The sequence below is a fragment of the Alligator sinensis genome, unplaced genomic scaffold, assembly GCF_000455745.1.
Source record: "Alligator sinensis unplaced genomic scaffold, ASM45574v1 scaffold1226_1, whole genome shotgun sequence".
In the NCBI taxonomy this organism is placed as follows: Eukaryota; Metazoa; Chordata; order Crocodylia; family Alligatoridae; genus Alligator; species Alligator sinensis.
In genome coordinates, this window is record NW_005842447.1 from 363,960 (window position 1) to 374,762 (window position 10,803).

Consider the following 10,803-nt stretch of genomic DNA (forward strand, 5'->3'; position numbering starts at 1 on the left):
GCAGAGCCCCTGACCCCCTGTTCTCATGATGACAATGAAGTACTTGCCAGTGCAGTACCTGTGCATGATGTTACATATACTAGTGATACATGTTTTTAAGTCAGTTGACATACATAATCCACAGTCAGAAAGCCTAAAAGAGTTGGCTGAGGAGAGCTCTGGATTACTGATGTTAATTTTTAATGGATCTTGGACTACCAGGGAAATTCCAGGAGTGTAGAAGTTGTGTCTATATTCAGAAGAGGTGAACATAACAACCTCGGACAGACACAGTGACATCAATCCTGAGAAAACAAAGGAAAGCAAAGGAAAAGCTAATATAGGATTCAATGCATAAAGCAGGGATTCTCAACCAGGGTGCCTCAGCATCCTGGGATGCCTTGAGATCCTTTCAAGAATGCTGCATATTGTTAGTCCTGCTTGGTGTGTAGACATGATTCACAAGATAAACCCAGAGATTTCAAATAGGAATCCACAGCATCCAGAAAATGAGTGAAAGCTAAGAGCTGGCCTTTTCCAAGGGGTGTCTTGAGTCTAAGGAGGGGAGCCTTGAGTCTAAAATAGTTGAGCACTACTAAGATAAAGAATACGAAAAGAGGAAAATAACTAACTTATGGAAAACAGGTCCAATCCTGATTTGATTCTTTACAAGACGATGTGCTTGACTGATATCAGTAAAGGTGTAGATGAAAGGGAAGTGGTAGCATCCCCTTCACCGGAGCCTTTCAAGACGAGGCCAGATAAGCATTTGACAGCGAAAGTTTAGGAATAGCACTCCTGCATTTGTACAGGAAGTTGGACCAGACAACCCTTCCTCCCCAATGAGTCTAATATGCAAAGCATTTAACAAGGTATTTGATTTATTACCACAGAGCATTCAAATGAAAAAGTAGCATTATACAGTATCAAGAAAGGACACGTGAAATGGATTCCAAGCTGGCTATATGACATCTTGCATATAGAAGTAATTCCCAAAAGGGAACCATCAGTAACAGGGCTGTTTCAAGTATGGTTTGAAGGCAGCAGGACTAGGTCTGATACTAACATCAGACATTTTCATCAGTGATCTGAAAATATACAAATACTGTCACCGATAAAATCTGAAGATAACATGAAAACTGGCTGCGGGTGAATTACCATGAAAACAGGCCAGTCAAATAGAGCGATCTGGATCACTTGGCAAGCTCAGGCCATTCATTCAGATAATGTATGTTTTAATGCACCAGAGATTAAATTATCTACTGAGTTACCAGGAAGGCAGCACTTATGGCACAGGGCACCCTGGGTTGCAACCATGAAAAAGGATGTAGGGATCGTAGCATAAAAGGAGCTGAGGAGGAGTTCCCAGTCTGAGGCGGTGGCAAAAAGGACTAAGGAGATCCTGGCATGAGCGAACAGAGGAGTAGTAAAGAAGAGCAGGGATCTCTGTGTGCAAGCACCGAGAAGTCCTGTGACCTCCCCAGAGTCACACAAGGAGTCGATGAAAAAAACAGACACCACACATGTTCTTTCATACATGTCTACCAAGACAAAGATGGGCCTTTCAGAGGGGTGTACAAAGATGTGCACTATGGACCCCTTGAGGTTCTGCTGCTCCTTTTCTACCAAACTTCTTTATGCTGTGCAGAACCAGCAAAGGTACCTTTTTTCTCCCGAATACAGCTGTGGGTTGCTTGAGCATAATAGTTTATGACATAGGTCAGTAATGTGCTGCCTGCAGGCTGGGTTGGGCCACAGAGCCACTGGGTCCTGCCTATGGCATGGGGGATCAGTGGCAAGAAGCTTGACCTTGTGTGTCTCCTCCCCTGAACTGCATCATGTCACTGAAAGCCTTTCCACCACAGTTCCTCTCTCCCCCCGCTCCCTCTGATATGGCAGGCCCCCTCCTCTCCCCGCTATCCCTCCCCACCTACAGTAGAGGAGTGGTGGCCCCTGGTGCAGCTGGGTCACAAGCTCTGGCCTGCTGCTCTAAAAAGGTTGAGCTCCACTGGTCTAGGAGATAATATTTTTCAGGTGATTTTATAACCTAAGATACCTCATCTAAAGGAGTTATCATACTTGGAATAATACATATACATGCAGTTATTTGCTTGGTGCAAAAAAGAGCAGATAAACATTCCTCTGTTGTACAGTGCAAAGTCATCCTAACAACATTTTAGCTTGTTTAACAAAGGAAGGACTAAATTAGAAAAGTTGTGGACAGCTCATTTAGCAGGCAGACACACATGCATGACTGAGAGGAAGACTTAGGAGTTACCTTGAGTCACAAGAAAGTTGTTAAAGGCATTACTGCTAATAAGATTAGCAATGGTTTATGCTACCCAGACATCAAGGGGAGGAAAAATAACATACGAGTGAAGGAGTCATGTTCTGTTCAAATCAATGGGAATTCTGCTGTAAAACTCTATGTTTGCTTGTCGAATACCAAACTGCAGCGTTTATGCAGGTCCAGGCAGAAATGATAATCCTTCATGCCCATGCTGTAGATATTATAGTGCAGGAGCACAAATTTAAGTAAAAATGGCAGCGTGTATCACAGCAGGGCCAGATTTTGCCCCTGGCACCATGTCATCTGGGCCATGGAGCTCTTCGCAGGCTAGGACTGGGCTCGGGTGCCGCATGCTGCTTCTGCCCAGCCCTGCATGTCGGGATCTGGCCCCAAACCTCCCTGCATGCCTCATTTGGGTCTGTGGGGAGCGCCATGGCCCATGGCCCTGCATTCTCGTTTAGGCCCACAGGGAGGTGCTGGGTCCGATCCTGGCATGTAGGGCCCCAGAGCCTGATCCCAGCACCTGGGCCAGGCAGACATGGCAGAGGCTGTGGACTGGCTCCGTGGCACTCACCTGGCCCGTGTGTGCACTATACTACATCATAATTTAACCACCGTAGGCAAGTTTTACAGTCCTGACTTTGACCCATTTCACTCCTTTATTTGTTCCTGTTCCTGGCTATTGATATTTATTATTTTTATCTAGTACCCATGTAACCCAGTCATGGATGAAGCCCCAAAAGCAGCTTCCACTTACTGCAGGGTAAAACCATGCATACAGTCAGGTACCATGCAACAGCTGAAGTGCTATAAAGTCTCATACCCTTTAACCCCGCGGTAAATGGACTATGTGCCCATCCCTTCAGTCATGGAACCAGGGACCCATTGGGATAGTTACTGTACAAACACTCAACAAAATTACCATCTGTGACTCTACTAGCTCACAAGTTAAGTAATTTTGTTCCATACTACCCTGTCTGACATTTATCAAGCAATCCTTTTTCTGTCTTCTAAATCCTTCTTAATTCATTTCTTTGGTATCACTCACAAAGAAAGGAGTATCCTCACCTTTTCAAGTGCAATACAAATGAAAGTTAACTATCCATGCAGAAGTAAATATGACTAACCTGAGTAACTGTAAGCCTTTTTCCCTTTCCTGAACATACTTGCTTATCTCATCTGTCTCATTTATTTTAAGTTATGAGAGATGAAAAAATAATGGGGCCGACTGCAGGCACTGAAACAAATGGACCTTTGGAAAGGCTCTGAAAGAACCGCCGTCATTATAAAAACAGAATGAGCAGAAACGTCCACCGTATGCAGTAGCAAGCATCCAGGAAGAGCACACACCAACTGCTGAAACTTCCTTAGCCTGATGAAGGGTTTTTGAACCCGAAAGCTTGCTTAATAAATATTCTCCAACTATTTGGGTTGGTCTAATAAAAGATATCAAATTCACCCAAGGAACCTTGTCGGCCTATGTCCTTAGACCAACACGGCTACAACCTAAACCCCTGAGCCAAAGAAAGATGTTCTCCTGTGAACGTCACACTTCACACAACAAAAGCCCCCCTATAAAATGAGTCTTGTGGTTTGATGTTTGGGACAACATCACCTTAACAGCATGGCAGCAAGCATGAACGTGCATGAGTTGAGGAAGAATAAGTCATACTGTTGATGGCTGCGATAAGAAGCCGAAAGAAAAAGACACTTCCAGGATGTGTAGTGATTGTGACAGGGTGCTCAATGTTATACGACCTAAGCTCTGGCTTTTTATAGCTAAACATATGCTCCAACCTGGGGTAGCATTTTGGAAAGCTTAGATTAAACACTGGAGTCTGACGTATGGCTAAGTAGTGGCTGAGGGAAGAGGCCCAGAAACAAAGATCTTTTTTTTTTAGTAGAATATTCTCTTGCTTGCAGAAGACCTTAGAATGATAAATGGATTTGGATCTGGTGTTCTGGTTTGGGCTCCTCTAGTGCAAGGCAGCTTGACTCTCGACCCAAAGCTTCACAGCTCAGGCTTAGCTCTTCTTCCTGATGCCATTGACAACTTGGTTCATGGAGGGATAATGGGGCTGAGCTCTTCAAACAAGAGACATTGTAATAGAGAAGTATTTGACAGAGAAAAGGCTTCCTACAAATAAGAAACAAACATGGCTGGGAAAGTTACTTCCAATGAGTCAGTACAATCAGAAGAGTTGTTGAGATCCCTGGCACTACCTAGGTATCATAACAGATTATGTGCAAGATTTTCTCTTTCTCTCTCTCTTTCGACAGATATATCCATCCATCCACCCACCCACCTATCTACCTACCCACCCACCCTCAAATATCTTTGTATTTAACTGCAGTGTCCAGATAAATGAATCACTGGTATACAACGGGGGGCCATGTTACTGAAATCAATGGATTGCCATGCCCATACCCCAAAGAGAAATTTGACTGCAGGAGGTCACATAACTAAAATGGTCTTGCAGCCTCATTTGCTTTCCAATAGCATTGGGTTGTGTTAATTTGGTTTCCAAAAGGGCAAATAGGTGGTGCTAGGCCATGTTCATGTGTCACTTAAGTTGCAGGTTGTGTGTGCTGGCAGCCCACCTCCATGAGGACTGGTGTGTGCTATGCAAGACAGGAGATAAAGGCCTGCCTCTTTCTGGAAGTAGCATATTCCAGTGCTTGGTTCATTAAGTAGGTGTATGCCAAGCATATGAGTTTCCTTTGCTTTGAGCAGTATGTCTTGTGATGCTTCGTCCCTTTGCTATTAGTTTATTCCTCCCCACTGCATCAACCTTTCTTTAGCTGAGGATGACTGGATGCAATTACCACTCTATGCTGCTCCCAGGTTAGTTGAAGGGATTGTTTTAGAGGGACAAAGCTGCCCTAACTCCCAGTGCCAGGCTGGTACGAGATTGTATCCGGACTTCTGACATGGTGATACAGGGTATTAACTCTTCAGTTGTTTTCTGTTCTGACGTTTTGGGTGTTTAAAGCTTCTGTACTCTCCAATGTGATCTAAGCATGTAATAATTAGGCATTGCACAAAACTGTGGGAAAAGAAAGAAGCCACTCAATTTACTTTCACAGTGGGAAAATCAACCCAATGAGTTCAAACTTCAAGTAAGAGTAAAAACATTGGGCATATGGGACCTGGCATCCTTTTGTATTTGAATGGCACCTGGCACAGTATGGATTTTGCAAAAAGAAATCATGAATTATCAACCACAATCATCTCCTCAAATGGAAATAAATTCTATTGGGTTAGTAGTATCACTTGCTTCTTTCTTGTCTGTTGGAAAATACAGCTACAAACAAGCAGATACATAAAATGCCAATGGGTAAGGTCAAGTGACAAAGTGGCAGGTGTCCTGTTTTCTGCCCTGGCACTTCCATGATATCCAACTGCATTTTTCTACAGGTGCAAAAGCCTCAATACAGAGTTTGCTTAGGCAGAAAGCTTCTTGTGGAACAGAAGGCTTGTGGGCAATCTGCAGGTTCATTAGAGATGGAAAAGAGTCAGCTAGTCTCTGATTCGGTGCAACGATCTTCTCTGTTGACACTATGGCAAATCACAGAGACCACGCAAAGGACATCAGGGCATTGCTACATACAGAAAGAAGCAGTACTTGTCCTAAACAATTGACAGGAAACATCAGGAAGAAAAGCCTGGCCTGGTAACAGAAGCCTGACCTCCTGAGCCCAGACTAGATGCCTACCCACCAGCCTCACTGCTTGAGTATACTTACCGCTGTTGTATCAAATTGAGATTTAAAGCATCACATGATATAGGGTGGCTACTGAGACCACTTTTACTCTTGGGCAGTCTTTCTCATTATTTAAACTAAGCTTGGCTTTTCTCTGTTTCACCCTATAGATCCTTATTCCCCGCACCCTGCCTTATTATAAGAACTATTTCTTCTTCCTTGGTGTAGACCTTTCCTCAGATCTTGACATACCCATATTTATGGAAAGGAGAAAATAAATCACCAAGAAAACTGGCGCTTTCTTGCAGTGAAGAGTCACACAATTCTACTTAATTAATTCACAGCAGGCAATGAAGCATCACATCACGGCATGAGCTGGCTCGCCAAGTTCCCAAGCAAGCAGATATTGGTTGGATCGCTATTCATTGCTCTCCTCAACTTACCAAAGGGTAAGCTAATAGGGTACAGTAAACAATTGTAACCTTACTAGAGTTTATTTCCATTCAAGGAGAAGGTTTAAGGATTGACTTCAAAATTTATTATTTGCTTCTAGGCGAAAGGACCATGTCAATGAGCTAATCATGATAAAGAAACAACAGCAGCCACACAACTGGATGCTAAGGACAGCGTGCTGAGTTCTTACAGGTTGGCCATCTTTGAGTGGCAAACTTTGCATCCGGTGATGAGCTTTTCTTTTCAGCCTAGTGAGAAGAACTGGCTGCTTTGGGATGTCACGCAGGACATCAGCCAAGTGTGAGGGCCACACAATCTGATGGCATCACACCAGCCCCAAATGTGCTGGGAAGCTTTAGCATCTTGTACAGCTAAATGGCAAGACACACACTCTGCTCTAACTGTATGGCTTCCAGTCCTCAAAAAAAAAATCCTGTCACAACCCCTATGTTCCTTTCTAACATTTATATATCACTCAGCTGCTGTCAGGCAAGAGGGCAGCTTGGGGCTGCAGAAATGCTGAGGTCTTTGCCACAGCTTAGAAAAATGAATCTCAGTTTGGTACAGAGTTTTATGCTGCCCAGTTGCTTGCTGTAATTCCAGAGTGAAGAAGAGGACAGGGAGAGGAAGCTTTCGCGTGGGTCATATTCCTGCACTCTGATTTACCTCAACAAGGACAACGTGTGAATCTGTCTCCGCAAGACACTAGTCTAAGAAAGCCCACGGGTTCAACTCAGAGTGAAGGTCATGTGGTTTCACCCTCCATCTCCCCACACCCAGCAACTCAGTCCTTCTTTCAAGGGGTCCTTCCCTTCCTTCCAACCACTTCTCCTGCATTCAACACCATTCCTAGTCTGCACTAGGGCAGGACATGCCCCTGACAAAGCAAGGCAGATAACTGGAAAAGCTCTCAAGCCACTTCAGGGACATAGAAGAAGCCGTGCACCTGCTGCATCTTCTCATCTTAAAATAAGGGAGCCCTGAGGTTGATTTAGTATTCAAATCTCTGTACTGTAAGAAGAAGGGACCCCTTGTATGAAGAGTTGTGGTTCTCATTGTTTCACTAAAACCGCTGGTGCTTTCCTGGGAAGTGATACCTAGCTAAGGGAGTAGGCATTGTGGCAAACTAAGTTAGGGCCACAATCACCTCTGTGCTCTGCAGGATCAGGTCTATTTCTGGTCCGTGGTGCTTCCCAAAATTGACTGACAATGGGAAGCTCATTTGGTGATACTAATATACTCCTGTTTTTCTTCTCTGCAAAACCAGTCTAAAATGACCTGCTTTATATCATGTAGAATACCTGTTAACTTGGAAACGTGAAGTGCTCTCTTTTAAGGGCTTTTGCCAAATTCTGAACCATTTGCAGGTCTATGACATAAATTCATAATCCACAAAGTTTTGAGCTAGTGTCCTGGAATGTTGCAGCATCTTGTAAGGTAATGGGATCATTTAAAAGAGAATAACATTACACCCATCTGAATTAAATACACACAGGGAATTAAGTCTCTCAGCTCTGAGCTTGGCTACTTTTACAGCATGTAGCTGAAACATTTTACAAAACAATCCCTCCCTTCCTTCCATGCTTCTTAACTCAATTAAACCCAGCTTGAATTATTAAACATACATAAGAATTAAATCCGATGTTATAAACCAGCAATGGTGTTATTCTGTTTTTCAAAGTTATAAATCCTTAAAGTTCAGTTTAAACAAACACCATGTACTGGCTCCTTAAACACTGGTAACATTCAAACAGTATTTGAGAATGCAAGATGTTTGACTACACAAAAACTACATCTGCAGACTGTTAAAGGGAAATCTGCAGGAAACATGTCAAATAATCCAGTTCCTTGTACACTACCCTGAAATAACAAGGCCAGTGTATCTGGAGTCCATTACAGCCAGAGCACTCAAATAAGGTAGTGCATTTCTTTTAATAACTAAACAGAATTCATAAACAGCATGCATGCAACGGTGTGCCAGCTAAGTAATTTAATTTACCTTCTTGAGAGATGACAATGAACTTTGAGGATTTGATGGCTTTGTCATCCAATGTCCAGGTGACAGATGCAGCGGGGTCAGATGAAATCCGACACTGTAACACTAATTTTTCACCTTCTATTACATGAGTATCCTGCAGCTTCTCTGTAAATGATGGAGCTATTCCTTTACTCTCAACTTCTGGCACAATTATCCCACCATCTACCATTGAGCACCCATGCTCACAGTTCCTGTCATTCTCCTCTTCTTTGACTACTGGTTCACTAGGCTGGGTTTCAGCCTCGGCGATGGCGTTTGGCACCTCGGAGTTGGTGCGGGCATTCTGGGCTTGGATGTCGGTGCTGCCATTCTCAGCCGGTGGCTTTTTCTTGGAGGCGAGCACAGATCTGAAATCTGGGGTGGCTGGTTTGGGGGCTGACGCCTTCTCCGGCACAGGGGCTTTGGGGGTGCCCTTCTTGGCGAGCACTGCACGGAAGTCCACCTGCTGAGGACTGTGAACTTTCCTTTCCTCCTCTGACAAGGTCTTGGGTTTGACCTGCCGCTGCAGGTTCGCACGGAAGTCCATTTGTTCGGCTGGGATTTCTTTCAGATCCTCCTCGGAAAAACTTTTGGTGCAGACTTTCTTTCCCAGAATGTCACGGAAGTCAAGTTGCTCTGCTTCCTGCTGCCTCAGGTTCTCCTCTGTGTGCTCCCGGGTTTCCACTCGTCTTTTTAGCACCCCTCGCACGTCTTCCCACTCTTCCTCAGCCGCTCTGGTTTCCCCACTGTTCCTTCGGAGGCTGCTGGCTTTCCCAAACGTTAGTGCACCACGGTCACCACCATCCCTTCGCTCTCCAGAGCTAGCTGGCTCCCTCCCACTAAGGTCAGCAAAAGAGAAAAAGAGAGAGACAGCAAGGAAAGGGTCTGCTTTAAAATGTCAGGGAACAAGCTCGGAGCAGGGACAAAATGTGTTTAGAGAAGGGAAGGCTGATTAGACGAACACACTCCATTAGTTTATTGCATCAGTGATGACTTCAGGAGCCATATAAGGGCACAAACAAAAAAGATCTCCTCTAACTCTGCCTTGATACAATGATGAAAACAATTTGTTGGGTCACATTTGGGGATTAGGTTGAACCACAGCCAGCTTGGGTCTGGAAGGGCAGAGAATTAGCAGAGCAAAAAATAGAACCCACCCATGCAAGTCCCTGGGAACTGTACTCACTCTCTGTGCGTTTCTCCTTTGGAAACTGAACTTTCTCTCAGCATCAGAGACACCTGGCAGCTGCATTCTCCAACTTGGTTTCTGAAAAGTTTAAGTGAAATCAGAACAGAAGAAAATGTTTCCTGCTTCCAGACTCTAACATGCCTGAGCTAAATTACTTGGTGTTGCACTAACCAGATCAAGCCCAGGGGGTCCCACTCATTTTCTGAACCAGCATTTGGACGGACGGCGAGGCTGGTTAGGCTCCCTTATGTTTGAAGGAACTGTCTCTTAAATAGCTTGCTCTGCTTGCATTGTGAAGCCCACACACCACCCATGCACCCCCTTAACAAAAATCAAAGTACATTTGAGGGATGAAACCGTCCCAAACAGCCCCAAACAAGCAAGCTAAAGAAACACAAATACAAAGGCTGGAAAATCCAGTCAGAGGAAGGGGCTATTTTGCAGTGTTTAAAATCTTTCCAACTCTGCCCTAGTGTTTATTTATTCAAGTCCAAGCTTTTTTACTTTCCTAATACTAAGATATTAAAAGCAGGGTCTCATTCCCCCATCCAAACCAGCCAATCAGTGCAACCGAGGCCACATGGATTGCTCCAGTCTGTACGTGTTTATATTAAAAAACATAAAAGTGTCACCATATATGGTGCTGAGCACTTATTCTTCCTTTTGCAGAGGAATGCCATGGATGCTTTTGGGAAGGACTCCCATTAAAGAAGTCATTAGAGTGCCTTTCCTCCCCCAGCACCCTCCCCCGCTGCAAATGGCTCATCTCCTTTTCACTTAGGGTTGCCAAAAGCTTAATTTCATTTCCCTAGACAACAGCATACATGCTGCTACTGCGCCCCATGGAGTTCTATATTTAAAAGAAAAAAAAAAGATCGACCCTTTTCCACTGACAAGGGAGATATTTTATTAGTGGGTGGATTTTTTGGTGTGTTGCAGTCTAGGCAAAAGCGCACAAATGGACTGGAAATTCCTGGATAATTTTTTTTTAAACAAAGATGATTTATATTACTGGAAACGTTCTCAGGACATCAGATGTACAAATAGGAGCGTGTGAACATCAAGGGCTTTTTTCCAGCTCTGTTCCTGTTTCAAGAGGCTCTTACTGGAAAAGAACACCTTTTGGTCCCTTCTACACTGAAGTTTTAAAAACAGGTGCTCTCAGTACAGG

The 10,803-nt window shown here is 44.1% G+C and overlaps 1 protein-coding gene across 7 annotated transcripts in view; it reads right to left on the reverse strand.

Annotated features, from left to right (window-relative positions):
- MYLK (myosin light chain kinase) overlaps positions 1-10,803 on the reverse strand; it is a 389,516-nt gene that overhangs the window by 109,445 nt on the left and 269,268 nt on the right. For 6 of the 7 annotated variants that reach the window (XM_025212143.1, XM_006030459.3, XM_025212141.1 and 3 more), the window contains 2 exons: positions 9,630-9,710; positions 8,426-9,282 (listed from right to left, as the gene is read on the reverse strand). In XM_025212143.1, coding sequence (XP_025067928.1) covers positions 8,426-9,282; positions 9,630-9,710 — 938 coding nt within the window. Of the gene's footprint in view, positions 1-8,425; positions 9,283-9,629; positions 9,711-9,803; positions 9,953-10,803 lie in introns of those variants that run through there. The other variant, XM_025212144.1, reaches the window with a different exon arrangement.